Source organism: Mustela erminea, chromosome 17 (assembly GCF_009829155.1).
Source record: "Mustela erminea isolate mMusErm1 chromosome 17, mMusErm1.Pri, whole genome shotgun sequence".
Classification (NCBI taxonomy): domain Eukaryota; kingdom Metazoa; phylum Chordata; class Mammalia; order Carnivora; family Mustelidae; genus Mustela; species Mustela erminea.
The window spans coordinates 29948096-29971827 of record NC_045630.1 but is presented as its reverse complement, the minus strand read 5'-3'; the positions used below and the strand labels follow the sequence as shown (position 1 = coordinate 29971827).

General features: G+C 44.6%; 1 protein-coding gene across 14 annotated transcripts in view; it reads right to left on the bottom strand.

Annotated features, from left to right (window-relative positions):
• The window catches only part of ENAH (ENAH actin regulator), a 131392-nt gene that overhangs the window by 13570 nt on the left and 94090 nt on the right, over positions 1-23732 (bottom strand). For 5 of the 14 annotated variants that reach the window (XM_032319077.1, XM_032319076.1, XM_032319075.1 and 2 more), the window contains exons 5-13: positions 20973-20984; positions 20475-20559; positions 6971-7159; positions 6810-6904; positions 4913-5707; positions 2443-2747; positions 1386-1531; positions 1177-1234; positions 490-538 (exon numbers count right to left, since the gene is read on the bottom strand). In XM_032319077.1, coding sequence (XP_032174968.1) covers positions 490-538; positions 1177-1234; positions 1386-1531; positions 2443-2747; positions 4913-5707; positions 6810-6904; positions 6971-7159; positions 20475-20559; positions 20973-20984 — 1734 coding nt within the window. Of the gene's footprint in view, positions 1-489; positions 539-1176; positions 1235-1385; positions 1532-2442; positions 2748-4912; positions 5708-6809; positions 7160-20474; positions 20560-20972; positions 20985-23732 lie in introns of all 14 variants that reach the window. The other 9 variants (XM_032319078.1, XM_032319080.1, XM_032319081.1 and 6 more) reach the window with 4 other exon arrangements.

Here is a 23732-nt window from a genome sequence, read left to right as displayed (position 1 = left end):
TGAAGCCTCTTTTTTCCTTAACAATGAGAAGTCTTAGTTCCCCGATTATCAGTATTACCCAAAGGCATGGTCAAAAGGACAACGCTCTCCATCTGAGAATGTTCTGAAATGGACATCAGTGCTAACTGTGTGCTCACCTCATCTCCACCTTTAAAATTCCGGGATTAAAAGTCCTTCCCTTTCATCTAATCATGTATGTCTCCATGCTCTAGTGAATCACCTTCAATCATCAACAGCTGTACACATGGAATGAGTAAAAATTATGATTTTTGAAGACAGAATCATCAGATTCTGATCTTTGGGTTTTGACAGATCTTTCCATATCATGAAGGCAGAGGACAAGCAAGCCGCTGCTTTCAAGGATGAACGAAAAACATTTCCATCACCAGGCAGGCACTTGGCTCCAACATGGGTAAATAGGGCATTTTCAGTTGAGGGGTATTAGTATTTCGAGGTTCATAAAGGTTAAAATAGAGCTCCTGAACTTACCGGGTGTACTTGTTGATGAGGCCTTAGAAGTTACAGGCTCTGACTCTTCCTAAACAGACAGGAACACTTATTAATCCCATGGAGCCTACCAGAAACCTGGAGCAGAGACTCAGAGGCTCACACTCATCCACACCCAACACACCTGCTGCGTTGCCTGCCGTGCCCTTCATCAGCCCCCTCTGCCTTCCACCGCAGCCCAGACCTGCCTCCTCTGTCCTCCATAGCCCCCGTCCGGCACCAGGCAATGCTACCAAGCCAGGCGTCAGGGCACCAGAGCCCAAAGGTGGCAGGAAAGCAACAGTGCAGCGTGTCCGAAAGTGGCACGCGGAGCAGACTCGGGGCGGGGGCACAGCTAATAACCACAGGGCTCCTAGGGGATCAGTCTAATTCTTTCCTTTTCAACTCGAGGAAAGAGAGACCCGAAGAGACTCCAAATGCTGAGCGAAGGTGCGGCACTCGCTCCCAGCTGAGTGCCATGCTCCCCCCCCCCCCCACTGCGGCCCCACCCTGGCCCATCTCACAGGAATGCTCTGAAAACTGACACACCGGGCTCGAGACAGCCGTCTGTAACATGTGCAGAGCTGACATAAGAAACTGAACGTCCAGCTAATCTTGGACTTCACTCTCCTAAAGAGCTACGCCTGGCTTTCCCATTTTCAGTCGTGGTCGACTCTCCTTATTACTTACGTTTTTGTCCTCTTTTTGTTCTGTTTCTATTGTTGATCCCTTTTCAGCAATTCTTCTCCTAGAGAGAAGGGATATCCGATTTTTTAAAATTCATCTTAGTGTAAGAACTATTCGGAAAGGGAAGAGTCACATCTAGTTAGTTACACTGCACTTGGCCTCAACGAACAGTCCTCTCGGTCCCGAACGCGTTCACACGGTTGCTCACTCACCTCCTGGCCAGCAGGGCACTCATTTCTTCCATCAACCCACTGCCTCCTAAAGGAAGGGGTCCATTCCCACGGCCCGTGTCCGACTTCAAGGAAGCCGCGTTCACACCAACAGTAGTCCCTCCGCTTGGGAAAGAGCCATCCTCCATCTTAATGAGAATACAGACAGATAGTAAACTCCTGTGTTTAGGACCTTAATTTCAATACAAACATCCAGATATTATTTTTTAAATCTTTCTAAGAACCTGTGGCATGACTGATACTAACATTCTATTAACCATGGAAGTTTCATCCCAGTTTACACCAACAATAAGGGGATAAAACATTAATACGTCTCCCTGTTCCCTACAATGAGAAGGACACGTCACTGTTGTGGCAAAAAAAAAAAATGCATAATCTGCCAAAACATGCATAATCCAAATGCAATCTTGAAGAAACTATTGGGGAAACCAAACTGAAGGGCGGGCTCCAGAGTCAGCTCTGTAGACCTCGCCCAAGTCAACCTCATGTATGAAACTGTGAGGAATTATCCCCCATTTTATGGCAAACTTGGGACATCACAGCTAAATGTACCAAGTGATATTGGGCTAGAAAAGAAAAGTGCCCTAAAGGACACTATTGGACAATACATGAACACACTTGCAGATTAGAAGAGTCCATCAACTAAACCCCCCATTCCTAAGCACTCTACAGTGGGCATGGAGGTCAACATCCCTACTTCCACAGACCACACACACTCCAGCGTTCTGCGTTGAGTGCAATGTGTCTGACTCACTCTCATTTCAGACAAAAAAGGGAAAGTGTGTGTGTCCCACAGAAGGAAACCCACGCAGAGAGAATAATTAAGCAAATACGACAAAATGTGAAGTGGTGAGTCTGGGCGGTGGGTTTACAGAAGCTGCATTCTCCTGACTTTTCTGTAAGTGTAAATTACATCGAATTTTTTAATCAGTGAAGTAACACTGGGTTCATGAAAGGAGAAGGCAGTAAACAGGCTATGCCAGTCACCGAGGAGGAAGAGGCACAAGCAGCGAGCACAGAGATGGGAAGATGCATTTACCCGGGACACTTTCCTCAGTTTCGCTCCAGCGATGGCAGCCGCAAGTCCAGTCAAAGGGCGATTGTCTTCAGACGCAGATCCGGCAAAAAATCCAGATGCAGGGAGGGGGGGAGCAGGAGGCGGAGGGGGAGGCGGGGGTGCTTGATTAGGAAGAGGGGGCGGTGGGGGTGGGGGCGGAGGCCCTGCAGCAGGGAGTGGAGGTGGGGGCGGAGGCCCCGGGTGGGGGTGCAGCGCTGCTGGAGCCGGCACTGGCCCCGGGGGGAGCGGTGGGGGGGGCGGAGGTGCTGGTGGTCCCAAGACAAGGCCTGAGTGAAAAAGATGTTAAATAAGACCGTCAACAACAGAGCCACACGGGGTGACCTCATGGACAGGGATGTGGGATGCCTCAAACATTTCCTGCCTATTCGTGAATTCTATTTAAAATAACGTTTAAAGTCTAGATCAGTGTTAAAAAGATACTAAAATGAATGCAAAGCCAAGTATGTGAGGTCTTACTTTAACGTTAGAGCTTTATTAACAGAACTGTGTGACAGTCACCCAGCTCCACCTCTGGGGTTCCCAGGGCTGTGGGAGGTGCTTAAAAAATCTGTGATGGAGGAAGCACCCTGAAGAAGCAAGCCTGTGTGGAGGACTGCAGTTAGGACGGATGGAAATAACAGACCCCCAAGAGTCTGTGTGAACCTGCCACCGTTGAGACCCTGGAGCCTACACCTGTGAAGACCTGCATTTATGCTCTGACAGGTGGCTGGACTGAGAACAGGACGGGGGGGGACGGGGGGCAGTTCAGCATCTTAAAAACGTTCTGCCTTCAAATGCAAGGTGTATAGAATCACTGAAGTGAAGGGATCTACCAGGACAAATACAACCTGAAAGTAACGGCCAGAAATAATTAAATTAAATGATACAGAATTTGAAGCTCCTCCTAGTCTAGAAGACAGGGTAAGAGAGAATGTCTCCAAATCTTGTAAAAATCATAGAAGTGAACGAGAACTTATTCAGTATCAGAAGACCAAATTTAAAGGGGTATTTTAGGACAAATAAGATGCTATTCGCACATGGGGTGGTAATTTTTTTTTTAACTGTAAACAGCAGCAGCTCTTAGAGGAACACAGAGCAAAAGACTGTTTCTCTCCCTCGGGCTATGGGCTGTAAGGGCTCGGCAGGTGGGTCACACGTGACCTTGTCAGGCTCAGGGTGCCTCCCTGTCTCGCATTACTACCATGGGACACAAGTCCGCATGCACTAGAATTCCGACTCAGTGTTTAAGCACAACTGATGTGTCCACAAGGAAAACATATTTATACACACAGCAGTAACAAGTCTTATTACTTAAGAATAAAGATTTTTTTTAAGGATATTTACATCTAAGCATAACCCTGGTTCTTTCTATGTACAAATCAGTTGTCACGTTCCTTCCTGTAAAATTCCTGCTAAATCCTATCACTGCAAAAAAGGTGGGGCGCCTGGGTGGCTCAGTGGGTTAAAGCCTCTGCCTTCAGCTCAGGAAACGCAGGGTCCTGGGATCAAGCCCCCCATCAGGCTCTCTGCTCGGCAGGGAGCCTGCTTCCTCCTCTCTCTCTGCCTGCCTCTCTGCCTACTTGTGATCTGTGTCTGTGAAATAAATAAATAAAAACTTTAAAAAAAAAAAAAAGGAAAAAAAGGGTTGCCAAGCATCTCCTTATTCACTACGGAACCAGGTCCCTCTCTCCTTACAAATAATCTAAACTTAGAAGACCACGTCCTCCTTCCCGTTACCATGACGGCAAGTTGGGGCAAGTGGAGGGGGTGGGAGGGATAACTGCGGAAGATGCTTTTTCTCTTCCAACTGTCCCTTCGGGCCACGACTTCCTGTAATTCTGCAGCATGGAATCCGCTGGGGCACACATCATGCCTGCCATACTCCCCCCACCCCTCGTGCAGCATCGGGCTGCTCCTTAGGATTCCAGGTGTACCTAGTCTAATGTGGGAAGCCCAATACAGGAGAGGCCAACATGAAATAGGGCCCAAGAATCGGAACTGTTCAGGGGGAGACTCCAGGATCACACACGGCCTGACTTCAGTTGGGCACCAAACAGAATCTCTCAATTTCCCACAAATTAGAGGAAGACAGATTAGGTCATGTATTTACCGTGTAGCTAAATGTGTCAAGTAACGTTTTCCTAGTGGGGTTTACAAGGGATGTGCTGCGGAGGCCCTCAAACATGGGAACACCCCTCCAGCTACAACACTGTGGGAGATACCAGACCCCAGTCAGTACGGACATTCCTCACACGGATCCTCTGGCTGCAGTTAATCCAGCAGAAAGAGCCTCACTCCTCTGCTACTTGTTTAAATTCTAGAAAGTCGGGCACAGTGACACAGGGCTGCTCGGCTCTCCCACCCACCCCACCTCCCCACGCTTTGAGGCAGTGACATCTGCTGACACCACGTTTCCAGGACGCGTTGTCAGCAGCAAAAACGGAAGCCTTACCCTGTTGGGCTGGAGTCTCGGCCGGCTGAGAGGCTGCCTGCAAGCCTGGCTCAGAAGCAGAGGAGTCCCCCAGCACAGAGTTTAGAGGAGTCTCCGCAGAGGCAGGGGCAGCTGCAGAGGGAGAAGGGAGAACACTAGGCTTGGATGAGGGAGTTGAGGCAAGAGGGGTGCTTGGAGGAGGAGAGGCTTGAGATCCACAGTGTGAGCGCGGTGCGAGGGAAGGCAGCGGAGGCGGCGGTGGCGGCGCTGCTGGCCCTGAGGTAGGCGGCGGAGACACTGGACATGGGACAGAGTCAAGCGGCCCATTGGGTGCTGTTGGTGATGGAGGCATTGGGGGCACAGGAGAAGAAACACAAACAGGGAGGACAGGCCTGGGCCCAGTCGCTTTGCCTGGGGGGCTGCTAATCATTACTGGAGGAGACGGAGGGAGGGGCGAAACAGTGGAAGTAGACCAGGCACAGGGCTTCGCAGCTGAAGGCTGAGAGGAGGGTGTGTTCACAGGAGAAGAAGGCCGAGAGTTTTTGTTCAGAGGACGAGGAACTGTGGCGTAATGGGGAAGAACAGGGTGGAAGGCTGAACCTACAGATGCTGCAAAACGTGTCGCTGAGTGTCGAAGTGGTGGTGTAGGGGGTGTGGAAGTAGGTGGCAAAGCGGTCACTACAGCATAGTCAGGAGTGGCCTCCGACACCGGAGCTGAGATGACTTTAGCATAGGATGGAGGAGGTGCCGAAGGAGGCTGGCAACTGGCATACTCAGGAAGTGGCGCGTTATACAGGGAGCTGTCGGAGGATGGAGCTGCACAGAAGGTGGGAAGCAGCAGCAAGGACAGGATAAAAAAGGAGAGAGAAAAAGGGAGCTAGTAAAGCCACAAAACCAGCATTCAGACAAAATGTACAAATGTAGACCACAGTTAGTACCCAAGAACTAAGCACGTGTGCAAGAACTGATCTCACCCGAGAACGTGTGAACTCGTTCGTGCATTTTGAAACCCAGAGGAAGAAATCTGTTTTCTATTTAGCTGATAAGTATACTGATAAATTGCGTAAGCTTATCCTTTGCAAGAACAAGACTATCTTAATTCTCATTATTTAGCCCACTAAAAGGACATTAAAATTACAGGAATAGGATCACAAACAGAAGAATATGTCTGCTGGTCTTTCAAGAACAACAAATAGCGCAATTGGCAAAAAGTTTTACAAAAGCTAGGAACCCCCTATTCAATGCTTATTTGTGGATAAGTGTTGTTTTGTCAGCTATCACCCCAGAAAATAACTAGGCAGTTAAAAACAAATATTGCAAACAACAAACTAATCAACCACACTGGGACCCACAGTGAGACCTTTGATATAGGCCATATGGAATAAAAAGATCATTCTGAAATCCTATTCCAATAAGTGTCAATTTTAATGACTGACTCAAATTTTCACTTTTCTCTTAACCCTTACGTCTTTCAATAAACTCCATCGGATTCAGGCATTTTCACTAAAATTTTGCAATATTAGGACATCCATAAACTACTAGTCAGTTTTAGAGAGGGTATTTTCCTCCTTCGACAAGTCTAAGTGCCATCAAGCACATTTCCTGAATCCTATAGGATTCAGGACAGTTGAGGCAACCTCAAAAGGGAAAGAGATTCCTAGTTCACGCAATATAAAACATTTCCCATGAAAAACACACTTGCACTTTACAGCCAATTTACCGTCAGTCAGAAGAATTAGAAAGCCGGACTACAAAGAGCTTTTCTAAGTCTCCAAGCAATAAGTGCCATACAGAGAGGACTAAGAAAGTGGTAAAGTAGCAAGTGCTGCACGTTTTGCCCTGTCCACCCTCCCTGCACCGGGCGCCCCACACCTGGTGCACCCCGCACCCTCGCGGCAGAGCCCAGTGCACTTCTTACCGGCGGCCGACAGCCTGCGCTCGCGCTCCCACTCCAGCTGCTCGCGCTCCAGCTGCTCCTGCCGCTCCCGCTGCTCCTGCCGCTCCCGCTGCTCCCGCTCACGCTCCCGCTGCTCCTGGCGCTCCCGCTGCTCCTGGCGCTCCTGGCGCTCCTGGCGCTCCTGGCGCTCCTGGCGCTCCCGCTGCTCTCGCTCGCGGTCGATCCGCTCCAGCCGCTCCCGCTCCAGCCGGTCCTGCCGCTCGCGCTCCCGCTGCTCCCGCTCCAGCTGCTCCTGCTCCAGCCGCTCGCGCTCCGCCCGCTCCACGCGCTCGCGCTCCAGCTCCTTTTGTCGCTGCTGCTCTTGCAGCTGCCTGAAATGTAAAAATTTTAACGATGAGAAATATGCAACAATGGCTACTTCTCACTGACAGCACCCACTCATCCAGATGAAGCTCTGCGCGCCTTAGTTCTGGGGCAGATACCAAGTGGAGCCTTCGATCAGCCAACACCCACCGATGAAGAGATGGCACCGGTCAAGCAGCCAGCGTTCCAGACAGGAAAACGATTTGGCCGGATCAGCCACACATGACACCAGCGTCTCACTCTAGTCTGCACTGTTCATGAATGAAGTACTACAAGTAAATGACCTCCTGCTACTGAATGTTCACTGTACAAGGAACACTTCCCTTCAGCAAACACAACAGCTGGCTGCAGCCGCAGCTCCGTGGCAGTTGGCTTCCTTTACTTTTGTGCCTTGTCCCTACAGCTTTGGAAGGACCGCCACCAGCAGGGTGGCTAGGGCTGAAATGGCACCATGTCTCAAGATTTGGATACATGGCTCCAAACTGTTTGGAAATGGTGACCGGGCCCCGGGCCCACAAGCAGCCCGAGAGATGAGAGCTCCCTTTCTCCTCTCCAACACTGAACACCATCACCGTTTTTACTGGCGGCCAAGAGGTTTGCTCCCACGGACAGCCCACACCCTGCCCTTCCAGAGCGCAGCATCTGACCCACGGCTGGACACGCGCTCAGACTGGCTTGCTCCCGGGAGATTTCAGATTCTATGCTCATGTGAATAGCTCCTTTCTCTATTAAAGATAATAATAACCCTTTGTCACAAACGCTGGTCGTATGTATTTTCAACTATTATTATTGCTTTTTAGATGCCTTTGATTTTTAAACTTTCATTTAAAACTACAATGTATTAACTTTGTTAAAGTCGTGATCTGGCTTGTAACTTTTCCACTGAGAGTCTAATGCTGGTATTCCTTTATGTGATCTGCCTTTGCAATCTTGGCCCCTTCTCACAAGGTTATATAATTACATGTTTTTACAACAAAACTCTTAGTTCCTATGAAATTCATCTTGGGTTTGGGATGTGTAATACTGAGCTACATCAAAGCACCATTTAGCTGCTCGTGGTCCTGATTTGGGATGCCAACTTCATGTGTATTCACTGTTTCTGAAATTCCAGCATGTTCTGGTTGGTGGATCTGTGTGGTATAGCACCAGTTCCTTGATACTCTGACATCTGAGATAAACACCTAGTAGGGTGCAACCATCCTTATCACTCCTTTTTGAGTTTTTCTAGATGATTTTCAGACACTCAGCTTCTGGGTACATATCGGAATCACTTTGTTAAATTTACGCCTTCTACCAAGACCTACCTATCCTTCTCAATTCTATTAAAGCTTTATTAAATTTGAAGACCAATGAGAAAAACATTCATGTATCTTAATCTCCTTCTCTAAGAATGTACGGAATGTCTCAGTATTTGCGCAATTAAATTAAAAATCTTTCACTCTAGGACTTCACTCCTTTACTTCTAGGACTTATGCTAAAACGGGAGGCCCAAGGTTTATGGCTCTGAAACATACAGTTTAGTTTCAACTTCCATACGTATACGTAACAGAGCAAGCAAATGTCTCCAAGTATCCATCCCGACCTGAACAATAGTCTTGGTATAAAAGTTAACTCTCACCGAAATAAAAAATAGCCCCATCTTATATATATTTCATAGCATTGTAGGTACGATTAAATGAAGCTCTTTAAAAAGTTCCTGGGGCATAAAAACACTCAATAAATGTGAGCTACAATGGGGAATTTCACATGTGGACTTCTCTCGGACTGGTTAATAGACTGTAGGGTTTGTAGTAGAGGCACAGCTAAGTGACAGAGTGTGGATGCCAGCCTTTGTCCCTCCCAGCATTACCAGGAAACCATTTTTTCTCCAGAAATCTCTCCCCATCATGTCTCCTAAACTAACTATAAAACGGAAAGAAGCCACTTGACAAGTGAGCCAATCCCACTTGTCTCAGAAAAGCGGGAAGGCTCGCTCTGGGTCTATCCCTGTACTTAACAGTACCTGCATGGTGTGTGTGTGGGGGGAGCCCAACGGTGGCACTCTGTGTGAGTGGTCGCTCCATCAAGACACTGGCCACAAAATTCTAAGGCAGACCTTTATGGTGCGGTACTGACTTCGTGATCCTGACGGACAGAGCACTGGCTGCCACAGTTTCTGAGGGGTAACAACAATATTGCCGCAGGGGTGAAGGCAAAAAATTCAGAATATTCACAAGGATGTTTTCAATAATAAATTAGAGAAGAGTTGGTTCTTCTTCTAATGACCTCTAAATAAAGGAACTCAGCTGGGACTTATATTTAAAACACACCATATGTGTCAAAAAATATGAGCACACACTATACATGTGATACTCTAAGCAAGCTACTGGGAAAGCAGAAGGGAAAGATACACCCGTACTTTCTAATTAGAACGCACCTGTGTACAGAAGCTAGGGAAACTGTTTAGCTTCAGAGTACGGCAGCTCACCAAGACATCTAGGACGAAATTACACAAATTCCTAGGCCCTTTTCTGTTCCCATGCCATCTCTTTCATTTTATTCTTTTCAACACAATACAGGTACATAAAGCTTCTTAACAAAAACTAACAGTTCATTGCTCCAACCTTCCCACCCATTTCCAATTACTGTCAATTCTTTTGGGACATTTCTTTGAACTGCAGACACTGCCTATGGATAACTCCTCTGGCTCCCTCATCACACCCACGTCTCTCCCAGCACAATCACAGGAGAACACACCTTCCTGGTGAAATCGATACCCAGAATCTACGTTATTAAGACAGCTATACCGTACAGTATCCTAAGACTACACTACATTACTCTTCTTTATTTATTTTAAGTCATCTCCACACCCAGTGTGGGGCCTGAGCTCAGGCCCCTGAGGATCAAAAGTCACAAGTTCTTCCAACTGAGCCAGTCCAGTGCCCCACGATGCATTTCCTACTGACATTCTTTGGTTTGGTTTGTTGTGTTGTTTTGTTCTTTTTACCTCACAGGAAATGGCCACTTCTCCAAGTCACACATGCTTTTATCACAAAAATAAACTTAAGCCACACACAGGAAGCCAGATCTCAAAGAATTACTGCATGGCGGCATTTACAGCCGGGATTCCTGATTTAGGATGATTATTCCACACGTCAGAACGTCATATTTATTCAAGGGTTTTCAGTCTTTCAAGATCAAGAACGTCTACTGATACAGGAAAGGAGTATGGTGCCAGAGAGATTCCCTAAGCTCATGGGTAGTGAGTGGAACAGGCAATTCACAGAGCTGCAAGAGATTTTCTTGATTTGAAGGGGAAAAAAAGGAGGTGATGAAACTCCCCGGAAATTTTTAGCCTGCTCCCTGATGCACATCTAAATATATTTCCCAAAGTGGTGTGTCAGAAAGAAAATCTCAGGCTTACAAATCTTTAGCAGCATGAATAATTCCCACCTTAAATGGATGATATATAAACCTGACATTCATGTTTTGACCTCTAAAGCAGGACATCTGTATTATCTTTTTAAGGGAACAGTTTCCAAGTTTATAAACCCTGCTTTGCTTAGAAGCATCAGTGCCGACTCACAGACAGGGAACACACGTGACTCTTCTTCCCAGAGCTACATCTACAACCGTTCTTTACTCACTGTCACAACCACCAGAAGACTTCCTCACAATACAAGGGCTTGAATTCTGAACTATGCAAGAATTCTGCCAGACTAACTCTTAAGCTAGGATATGCGTTTTACATCAACTTGGAAGTTTCTGAGAAAATATACAATTTTTCAAAGACAATTATAGGGCAAATGACCAATATTATAGCCACCAAGAGCATTTAAAAAATCATCAGAAATCGTTCCTCCCACCACCAAAATACCTATTTCCTTGAAGGAGCCATCCCCAAATGTAAAGAGATTCCCAAAGCACTAGCCAATGATGAAGTTAATAGCTTTTTCTTAAATATATTCAGACACAGATTTAGTTTATGTTGACTCAAAGACTTTATTTTAAAAGCAAGCAAAATATAATTAAAGTTTAAAAATAAATTTAATACGGCCTTACCTATGCGGAAGAGTGTTAGGTAGGTCAAGAATCATTTAAACTTTGACACAATGAAGTAGAGGAGAGCAGACCTGGCAAACAACCTGAGCTGGTAACATTTAGTAACACTACAATGTTCCTGACATTTGTCAGAAAGAAAAAATTACATAACTACATTCTGATCACATCATGTGGATATCTCACTTCTCTATTAGCAAACCAATGGAAAGTGGACAAAACAAAACAAGACCATCAAGACATCACGCTGCCCGCCGTACTTACAGGAGGAGGCGGTCGACTCTCGGCCTATCCTGCCTGTGAAGGCCGACTGGGGGGCTGTACACCCTCATTGCTGCTTGCTGCCTGGTGCCGGGACAACTAGTCCCCTTTTATAACTTTCAGGTAGCAGTGCTGATCAGCTAACTATTTATAGACATTAACTAAATTGAGTTCTATGTTGAGGCTAAACACAGGACTGAGTCATGTTTCTTTAATACGTTTTTCATCAGTGTCAAAGAAGCCAAATATTAGTAATATGAGTAGACACCAAAAGCTGATATTAACAAATGAAACAAAAATGAGTAGAAAACTAAACCATACTAACATCATGGGACGACAGGAAAGGTATGGGACTGATTAACACGCAAAGTCAACATTTGTTTCTTCAACTTGAACTCACTCTCACTGAAGTAAAAATAATGAAATGTATAAAATACACACACAGCAGGACGACAAAGTTTGTAACAAAACAAGAATCCTTTCCTGGGGAGGGACCCTCCCTGCTCCTGATTTCTCTCTCCAGAAGCAACTACTTTCAATCTGGTACTGAGCTTGTGCTTCTAAACACCATGGTGTGCTCAAAGCGGCTCCTTCTTAGCCCCCAGACTGCCGTTCTCCCGCATGAAGGAGGGCATTCCCACCCCTCCGACCCGCAAAACCTCTCTCTCCTCATTCTTCTGACCAAACCACACTATCAACTTCAGATACCCTCATCAGTCACTTACATTACTCATGGCTGGTCAATTTACTTTTCAGAGCAATTCTTCCTTGTTCTGGTGTTAAAAATCACTATTTTTTTCACTGATTCTTTTTCTTTACACTATCCCTGCTTCACCCCAAACTCTCCAAAAGAACGATGAAGCCTCTTGAGGTAGAGCCTGCCCCACTCCTCTCTCCGGCTTCTGGTGATGGCTGCTATTTCTCGCTGCTTGGTTTCCAGATCCATCGCTGGAGTCTCTACCTCCAGCCTAGGATCTTCTCCCCATGCCGGTCTCCGCCTTCATGGGGCCATCCTGCTTCTGTATTTTTCTCCTCTTCTTAGGACATGTCGTACTGGATTAAGAGGGCCCACCTACTCCAGTATGACCTCATCTTAACTATCTCCACAAAGGGTCACATTTTGAGATACTGGGGATTAGGACATACCTTTCTTGGGGGACACAATTCAATCCGTAACATCCCTCACCAACACTACTTTGGAAATTAGAAAGTGGATGGCCATTTCATATCTGTCATGTTACATAACCGATGGTCTTCAAAGCTCAGTTGACTTTCCTAGACAAACCAGGTTCTAAATATTGTTTAAACTAAATGTTGTTTAAACTTTTCTTTAGTAATTAATTTCCTTTTTGGAACTATTTCAGAAGCCTCGAGAAAACAACTTAAAGAGTAAGAATTCTTACTTATTAATTAAAATAATCCATTAATAATTTATGATTCTGAACAAAAATCCTACAAGCTTGTTAGGTGTCCCCAACATACACAGGCCTGAGAAGCACATTACTCCTATCATTCTCTCCCTACCCATCACTCACTGTTTGATTACCAAGTACAAACCACTTGCCTGCCTGCAAAAATCAATTCCTAATACCCCTCACAACAGCTGACCTAAAAGAAATACATAGTATACTAAAAACAGAACTACCCAAATCTGACAGGTGAATATTAAGATGGAAATGAATCTCCATTTTCATTGCCCTTCTCAGTAATGGTGTAGAAAAGAGTCAGTTAGGGAGCCAAAGTTAATAAGGTCCCAAAATAAAAGTTGGTCAAGGGTACTGTATCATGCCTCTGAAAATAAAACCAACACAAGAAAATTTATTTCTGTATAAATAACCACAGGAAATAAGTTTTAGAAATAGAATTTATATTGGAAACCCAACTTCTGAGCAGACCACACGGTGTATCCCACCGCCACCATGTCTCCTCAGCTGCGGACGATGGTCCCACAGCAACACACTGCTGCAGAGACGAAGGCCAATGCTAAGCCTGTGTGTGAACACATACTCTAAAACACCTTCTTCCAAGTACAGTTTCACCAGGGGCAAAAACAGATCCTGTGGGATGTAGGCCAAAGGAAATGGCATATACCTTTCTCATAATTTGAGAATACTGAAGTGCCTTTTTATTATACGACAAATTCAGGAGAAAAACACTTTACAAGCTGGATACAACCTACTTGTCCAACAGTTCCGTCAGTCCCGTGTCACAGGGCTTTCTGCACCCCCATGCCCCTGCGCATCTGCTCTGTCTACCTGGAATGTTCCTCCCTTCGAGGACCTCAAGTTCCTACTCCGCTTCCTCTTCAAGGCACGGCTCCAAGCAAATCTCCTCAAGGAGGCCTCCCAGCATCTCCCAAATAGCACAGACAGAAAAGTCTAAGCAGCATGAAAGTGGGACGTATTATCTTATTTAACAGTCCCCCAAGCCGTACAAACACATGTATTTTCTGCCTCTCATACCTAACACCTACAGATACATGAATTCAGTACCAGAAACTTCTTGGCTTTTTCTCAGAGACTTTATTAATGTCTCTACTCTCAAGTAGCCTAGAATGTCGCTGTGAAGGTGAGGCTCGGCTGTATGAATACACGGTAAAATACAAAATAAGAGAGTGTGTGATGAAGCCTGTAAGGGTTCAGAAAAGCCACTGGTACACCTGGAGAAGAATCTACAGACAACAACGCAGTCAGAAGAAGAAAACGTTGGTGAGACAGTCTGGAGAGAGGAGACAGATGCGCAGGGCGGATCCTCAAACATCAGGCCAAACGGTGCCCTCGGGAGTGCCGAGGATGAAGCGACACAGCAAGACGGTCTCAACTCATATTCAAGTCTCCCCGCACTCCAAGATTCTACTGAAATTCCAGAAAGTTGTATCTGTCCATAAACAAACTCATGCCGAAGTAGAAAACCAAGGGGTCATCAGCAGACCAACTCTATCATCAAGGTCATGAAAGCAGGAATGGCAGAGAGGAGTATGAGCCTAGACCTCTCTCCTCAGTTTCCATAGAAAGGTATATCCAAGCGCTCATTCAACCTCTTTACGTGGATGTCCAACGAATACCTCACTCTCATGTTCTCGAAGTTTACCTCTGGTACCTCCGAACGAAACCTGCTCCGCTCACAGTCTTCTGCATCTCAGTTAAGGACAACTCCATCCTTCCCACTCGTTTAGGTTAAAAGCCACAACTTCCCCTCCTCTCATACCACATACACGCCCCCCAGAAAGTGCCAGAATCTGCCTTCTCACCACCTCTGTAACTTGGTGGAAGCCACCATGACATGCCGCCTAGTTTCCGTTCACAGTCTCCCTGGTTTTCCCACTGGGCTGCGCTCACCTTCTCCATCTGTGCTTCTCCGCAGGCTGGTGTCAACAGAGCAGCCAGACTGGCGGTTTCTATGGTAAGCCAAATCGCTTCTATCAAAGCCATTCAGGGGAGCTGGCTGCGCATCCAACTCTTGATCTCAACTCAGGTCATGATTTCAGGATCCTGGGATTGAGCTCCATGTCCACGCTCTGCAGAGAGTCTGCCTGAGATTCTCCCTCTGCCTCTGCCCCTCCCCCCATTCTCTCCGAAACAAACTCTTAAAAAAAAAAATTCAGGGGCGCCTGGGTGGCTCAGTCGGTTAAGCATCTGCCTTCGGCTTAGGTCATGATCTCAGGGTCCTGGGACTGAGCCCCACATCGGGCTCCCTGCTCAGCAGAGGGTCTGCTTCTCTCTCTCTTTCCGACCCTCCTCCCTGCTTGTTTGTTCTTATGCATGCTCTCTCTCTCTCTCTCTCTCTCAATAAGTAAGTAATGAAAAAGTCCATGGTCCCACTTTCTCTCAGAACAAAAGCTACCTTCCCTGCAATCACTGGCCAGGTCCCGCACAACAGGACTCTCCGTTAGCGTCACACTCTCCTGGCATTCTCCCCCTTCTATTCTTGCTCTCTCTGCCCAGGCCACCGTGGCCTCTTCATTTGTCCTCGTGTACAGACACACACACACTCTCTCCTGCCCCAAGGCCTCTGCACTGGCTGTTCCCTCTGCACGCAAAGCACTTCACCCAGACACCTACTTGGCTGGCTCCTTCCTTGTGTCTCGGTAAGACCCACCCTGACCAGCCTATCTAAAATTATAACCGGCCTTCCCTTGCCCCTCTGCCACACACACTCCCTTCTGCTCCACTGGGTCTCCCCCCAGAGCACTAGTCACCTTCTGCTATGTCTACCGTTTACTGTCAAATGGGGTAATAAGGCTGTTTACGCCCCGACGCCACTACCTGCCCCATTGTGCCGTTAAGCATGGGGAACAAACAGTGCCTGGCACCCCTCCTCGCCACGCTGCAGAAAGGAGGCAACCACAAGCAGCACATACACAGAGAGTGGCTATGGTGCATGCAACAAGAGGAACCTGGGAGACACTCCCCGTGAGGCCAGTGGACACAGAGGATGGCAGAGGGGGACATGGCCATGATCAGGCTGACTCAGAAACTCGCGCCTTGTCTGAAGAACAGCGGCATCCACCACTCCCTCCTCCCCAGCCTCAGGTCGGTGGACAGGGTGACATTTGCCACAGAAGACTGTTTCCTAAACTGGACATGCTGCCTCGGGTGAGCCAGGGCTCCTCGGCACCTGTGGGGCCCCACCCTCATACCCTAAAGGAGAGCCTGCCAGTCTACGAGCTCCACCCGATGCCAAAGACCTCCTAGAAGCCCTCCGGGTCAGGGAGGTATGGACCAACAAGAGACCTCACTTCCATGATGCAAGAGGAAAGCCAAGCCAAGGACTGAGGCCAGTCCATCTCATCTGTTTAAAAAGAAACACCACTCAAGATGACCAGGTATTTGAATAAAACCAGTAAAACAAACCAACTCTGCAGGAAGGAGAAGATTCAAGCAAAGGAAGAGAAACAGGAGAGGCTTAAAATATAATCATGAATTTGGAATAGGCTGTCAAAAAGGGAATAATTACAAAATACAAAAAACTCCTGGAAATTAAGAAACATCGTTTGATAGACAAACAACTACTACTACGTTATCCCCATTGGGTGGCCGTGAGCCATGCATGTGGCTCCTGAGCATTTACCATGTGGCCTGTATGGACAGAAATCCATAGTAAGTGTAAAACACACACCAAATTTTAAAGACTCAGTATGAAAAATACAATGTAAAATACCTTAGCAACTTTTATACAAATTTCATATCGAAATGATAGTACTTTAAATGGACTGGGTTAAATAAAATCTATTTTTAAAATTAATTTCACCTTTTTTTTTTTTTACTTTTGCTAATATGGCCACTAGAAAAATTTTAATTACATATATGGCCCATATTCTATTTCTACTATAAAGTGCTGGTCTAGACTATACCGTTAAAAATATCACCAAGAATACAGAACAAAAAAAAAAAAAAAGGAAAAAACTGAGAAAAGAGAAGTATCATGATAAAATAATCCAGAAGGACCAGAATTGACTAGCAGGAGTTCACAAAAAAGAGAGCAGAGAAAACAGAAGAAATGTTTAAATGGGTGTGAGTCTTCAAATGCAAGAGGTCCAGTAAGTACAGACCTAAAGGAAAAAAATGATGAAAAAGAAACCACAGAAACCAAAAACTTCAGCTAGTGACATATTCCTGAAAACCCAGATTACCATGGTTGACAGGTTTAAAGGGATTCCAGAAAGGGGTGGGTGGGGGGAAGATCACCTGTGACATACAGACAGAGTTAACGACAGATGTAGGAAGACTGCAAATCTCTAAACTGTGAAGTGAGAAAACCAGGGGGTGGGATGGAAGCGCGGGGACAGGGGTGTCACTGAGCAAGGAGCCCAGAGACAGCTCAAGTGAAGAGGCAGGTTCAGTGTGAATGAGAAACCAGCAGCAGAACTAAAACCAACAGCTAATGGAAGCCCGCCAGGGAGGCGGAGAAGTCATACTTCCTAGTGCAGGGGTTGGAGGCGGGGGCACGGTAAGAAGCCCCCAGCCATCACATGACCATCAAGAACTAGAAACAGAAACATATTATTTTCATGCTATGGGAGAAGCCATCAGAAGTACTAAACGTAGAAACGGTTAGGTGTGAAATTCATTCTGGGGGTTGATATGAAGGGAAGGGCATGACTGCATGGCAGGTGACCTCTCCCCATCTCACGCCCTCTGGTGCCACATAGGAGTGTACCACGTGCAAACAACTTTTGAAGAATTAATCTGAAAGAAATAAAGTGGGAATAGCTGAAAGGGGTCTGGGTTAAGGACCAGAAAACCAACTAGAAAACACCAGCGGTACACAGAAGAACAAATCCTGGAAAAGTTATTAGTCCTGACAGTGTCAGCAGATCCAACAGGCTGTTAGAAAAAGAAGTCAAAAGGTACACTGGGACAGGGATGGTCAATGAAGAGCATTACAGGCCTCCTGCACAGAAAGCTTGAGAGGAAAACTGAAGAGAAAAAGCATGCACACGAAGAGTAAAATCCTGCGGGCTTACACTGCAGTATTGGTGGGACACCCAAATGCATGAGCTCCACGACAGGACTTCTCACAGCCGATCACCTGGTGGAACTGAGAGGGTCTCTGACCCTCTGAAATGACACACAAATGCATGTCTACATGCATATTAGAAGGGTGGGAGGTGAGGGGAAGAGGGCACGTGTCCACTGCTATCACCCAGTTCTCGAAAGGATCCATGAATGGCTTCATTTCGTGAAAAATACCACATGAATCTGAGATGCAGGATCACAGCTGTCCCTGTGGAAGCCGCCAGCATAAGACGGTTAAGAAGAAATGACACTATCTATCGAGGCAGACCATGAACAGAGGGAGCATGAGGACAGCTCGTGCACGCGCGCATGGAAGAAGCTGGAGGGGCCTACGGGACAGGACGCGAGAAGCAAGAGTCTGAAGGATCAAAAGAAAGAAAGCAGAGAGACAGACATGCATGAGCAGAAACCTCAACCAGAAACAAGTCAATGCTGGAAGTAGCGTTTCAAGGAGATTTGAGCAGACACGAAACAGATCCACCAGGTAAAACAGGAAGTGGGTGGAGGCGAGAGAAGGGACAGAGATGAAAATTAACACCGACAGAGAAAGACAGTGGTATCTGATAGGTTTCCCTGAAAGAAAGAAGAGGGGCGCCTGGCCGGCTCAGTTGGTGCAGCAGGTGACTCTTGATCTCAGGCTCATGACCTCAAGCCCCACACTGGATACAGTTTACTAAAAAGTAAAAAAATCTTTAAAATTATTTTAAAAATGAAAAAATTTTAAAAATAAAAGAAAGAAGATTCCATGTGGCTATGGACAGAAAATAATTTTAAAATGTATATCCATTTTTCAGAATTTTGGATTTCACTCTTCAAAACAACTGAGCTCAAGTCTTGAACTAAACAAGTAATATTAACACCATCCAATTTTTCAAGCCCTGCAGTAGCCTTCTGCACACAGGCAGACAAGCCTCAAGTCCTGGGGAGTGCCACAGGGCCAGCCAGCACTCGGACAGGACCAAATCAGACACAGGGCACAGCAGTTTCACAGCGGTAGTAAAAATTCACTCAATATTCACTTCTATTGAAACTGCAGGTTGCTAGTTCTGAATGACATCCGTGCAGTGGATCCCTCATTGGAGACCCTTACGAAGCAGGCAGCACCCTCCACTGGCTCCAACCTCTGTTCTGTGTTGTCCCCACCCAGCAACTGTCCCTGGGGGCCCCTTGCTTGCCAAGCCATGATGTAGCTTTCCACAAATGGTATTCCTGATAATACCATGATCTTTTTTAAAAAGATTTATCCATTCATTTGAGAGAGAGAATGCGAGGATGGGCAGGGGCAGAGGTGGAGTAGATGCTCCAAGCGTGGAGCCTGACCTGGGGCTTGATGTCACAACTCTGGAGATCACACAACCTGAGCCGAAACCAAGAGTCAGATGCTCAACGGACTGAGCCACCCAGGAACCCATGATCATTTTGTTATTAATCACTTTTCTGTGGGGGAGGGGCAACAGAACCATTACAATTTCTAACTCTTGCAATTGTTCTGGTATGTTTAAAACACTCAATATAGAACTGAGATTCTACCTTTTAAACTTCCCTTATTTCTACAAAAATTTTATTTGCATGTTATAATAGCATCACTCAAAAGAGTTGCATAGATTTTCATCAAATTTGGGAGCTATTTCTGGAGCGACTGAACTGAATATAAAAGGCTGTGACAAAAACAAAATTCATTTCGGGAGGCCTTCCCCAGAGCTAAGCAGTTACACCCAGTAGAGAACATAGTAGAGATCCATCTGTCTGTCTGTCAGGGGAACATGACACATGTATCAAAACAACATGGAGAATCTAAAGAGCGTTTCAAATGTGAGATCCAAATCCAAGGTCACAAGAAGAAATGCTGGCTTGGCATGGAACAAATGCTTATCAAATGGAAGAATCCATCCGTACAATGGTTATCAGCTCTCTAAAATAAAACAGGTGACCTATAGTGATAAAAAGCAATATCAACATCACCAAAAATTTTCATTTGTTTTAAAATGGGACACCTGGTTTAATTTTCATTACTGTATGTACCTGAATTTTATAAAACTATTTTGTTATGATTTTGGTAACTTAAGAGTTCAGAGACTCTGCTAATTCAGAAACAACTATACCTGAGTGAGGCAGTATTAGGCTTTCCAATGTATTTCTTTATAAACTGAACTGAAGCAATGAGATAATATTATTGACCTCGCCAAACCAGCAATTTAATCATAAATAGAATGAGTTTGTATTCCATTACTAAGCACTATGGTAATATCTCAAGATCAATGACTTCTATGAACAGCCAACAAGATTTCGACTTTCTAGTTAAATTAGTTATGTGAAAGCCATAATGACCATAGATCAATTTATAGCCGCTATAAAAATAAGACTCCTTGAAGTGAAAGTCACTTTTTATGCTGCTAAGTGACTTTTAAACAGCTGACAAGACATAATCCACTTTCGATATTAGGATGTTCACAGGTCTTCTGCAGTAGAAAGAAAAACTGCAAAGAGCAACTTATAAAAAATTTACCTTCTTTGAATTTCCAATTCCTCTTGTGATGGGCCATTTTGAACTTGGGCAGGTAGTTGAGAATTTTGTCTAGGCAATGTTGGCCCTAAAAAGGAGGAAAACATTATAGATGAACATTATCTTTATAGTTAGCTGGATGGAAGAGATAAAATCATGAGAAGAATAACATAAAACCATCACATATTTACGAATGTATCTTCTTTTTTTGTTTAGCAAAATAAAATATAAGCTTTACATAACACACAGCAAATGAAAGACTGCAACATAATACTGTCATCATCTCCAGAAGGCTTACTTGAAACAAATGGAAAACATCAACGATAAAGGAAAAATAAACATTTATATATGAAGAGCTTGAGGAAAACAAGTGTTCAATGAGCATCTGAATAGGCACCTGAGCTGGACGTTTCTAGGACAATGAGACATTCTCTTTGGGGTACTTATTCATGAAGTGGAGAGGGAGAACTTAAATGAAAAAATCAGAATTCAAAAACTCACCTAAATAGAACACTGGAAATGAAAAACAGGAGAGAGAGAGCATGAGAACCTTATTACTAAGATGAAGAACGCTAATGCATTTAACAAATTTGCCCAATTTAAGCTGCCATTTTTATTTAACGGGTTGGCATTTCCAGCACTGGTGAAAACAAACATTTGCTAAACTTCTATATATAATTAACCTACTTATCTGAATTTTTAATGTAACATAGATAATCTTAGTAACTTTTCATTTGGGGATAAAAAAAAAAACAAACAAACAAAACCCAAAATCAAAAACAAAACAAACCAAAAAACCCACCCAAAAGCCAAAAAGCTACGTTCAAACCAGCATGGTTCGGACACGAGAAACTAATGACCATCCATTCCCACATACCATGTGCAATGCAGACCCATTTTTACCATCTTATAACAAATGCCACTAAATATGGGACAATTTAATGTCACTGGATATAAAAATTAAATGTGTCATGAGAGAAATAAGTACTGGACCTAATGCACAAAGCCTAGGGTTAAAACAGAACAATCTTGAAATCTAACCCAGCAAACAAACAGAATCCAGTAAACAAGTAAATCTAGAGTGCCAGCAAACGCCCCTAACAGATATTTTGACAGTGTTTTGTAGGCCGCTAGTACCAGAAACAAGTGAGAGAGAAATGCTTCTGTGTACTAACGTAAATTTTTGGTTAACTCTGTGCCGTGCTAGGGAAGTAAACCTTGCAGCTAGAAGGATGAGGTTCGGGCAATGTTGGTATGGTACTGGCATATCCCAAATGTGGAAAAACAGATAAGTGGATCTAAACTTACCTACTAATTTTTTTTTTCTCATCTCTTTACCCATTTCTAGATTATTCATGTAATTTGTCCTCTAAAAGACAAGTTACATGACAATTGCAGTGATGTATTTCATTAGATTTCCTAAGTCTGCTATTTTGAAAACCACATAAAGGAAATATTAAAATATATTAATTCTAAGTCATCAGTAACAAGAACAAAAAAATCAAAAAGCGTTTTAAGTTAGTGTTAAACACACACTTAAATTTTTGCATAAATGAAAAACAGAACTTGTCTAGTAAACAGGCTAGAATTCTTTCCTTCTTTTGGAAATGAACATACTGATGTAAAAACAGACTGTCACATTAAGCCATAAACTAATGTCTAATACTCTTAGAAGGAAAAGATGTCTTATCTCTTCTGACAAACAGAAGACTGGGAGTGGAGAGTAAACACGAAAAAATATAAACTAAAGTATTTGGGGGAAGTATTTTTTTATATCCAAAGTTACATTTATCCAAAAATATTAAATGTGAGCACTTAGCCTGGGCAACTCATGAAACCAGTCTGGCTTAATTATTCTATAAATTAATATTTGTTATTTAAGTGAAAAGCTCATACTGCTCAAATAATTGAACAGCTGGATGCCACGGGGTCAGAGAGATTCATCCAGCACCCATCCCAAAAAAGGACACCGACATACTGCTCACATGTAGCACAGGCATTTGTGACCTCCACCGTTGATACTGACAGATGAAATTCCCCAATATAAATCTACTGATTTAAGTTATAAGTCAAATACACAAATTCAAGAAAAGGGTGTCAAATTTTCAATTCAACCCTGATTTTGTTCAACAGATTAAAAATAACAAAAGTTTGAGCTAACTCAAAAAAAGTTTGAATGAGAAAAAATTATCTTTTATAAACAATTTACAGAAACTGTTCTGGATTTTTTTTTTTTTTAAGTTAAAAACTTCACAAATTTGTTTTAAAAGGAGGTTTTAAAAATGTGGAAAGTATTCTCTGGCTGGTATCATTAGAAAATTAATTCACCACAAATGTATTCATGTAGCCGAAAGAGGAAAACGTTAAGGAAGACCCTTTTAACGTGAGGGTAATTCTGATCCAAGAAAAGATCTTCCGAGTGTATTCTACATGGTTCTTTGTGGTAACGGGCAGCTTGTCTTTCCACACACATCCCCTCCCTGGTGGGCCAGAGAGGAGGGGCCTCCCCCTGGGGTCTTCTCGCACCTGTATTTAGTCTAGTTGTCTTGTCTGTTTCTTCGCCATCAGTACTGCCAAGTCACAATAATGAGCACACTCAAACTCATGTGTATTTAAGAGAATGTAAATATACCGTAAGCACTGAAGAGAAGAGTTCAGGGTCACTTAACTCCAGGGACACAATCTCATGTTTCCTTCTGGTTGGTCCCACCCACAGGAGGGTCTGGACATGAAGCAACAACTAGGAGCAGTCAAGGCTGCCAGCTGCCGCCATGTTTTCTGGACTGTAACCACGACTTCACATCAGTCATAGATTCCTAAATGAGCATCTGTGTTCTCACAGAATGCAAAAAAAGGCACTTTCCTATCCGGTGGGCACAAGACAGTATTCTTATGAGCATCCTGTGGTTGCTGATGGTTCTCTTTTGGGAAAAAGGAGAAGAGACATGTGAGCCTGCCCCATCCCTACTGTAGTGTCATGAAGAATGGTAGCTAATTTTGAGGGTTATTGTCTCTGTTTTATTACCAGAGCTGGAGACAAGGACTGCCCTGGCTAAAATTCAGAGCAGAGATGCGACTAATAAAGAAAATGTGTCCATGTCACTCATAGGTTCTCTATAAATGATGGAGAGCAGAATAGTGTGTCTCTCAAATCCAGGAATGAATGGCATTTCAGTCTTGACTTAATACTGAGTTTTGGCTAAAGCACACTGCACCTGCTGTCACATTTTAATTTCCACAAATCTGGTTTCACACTTAGCC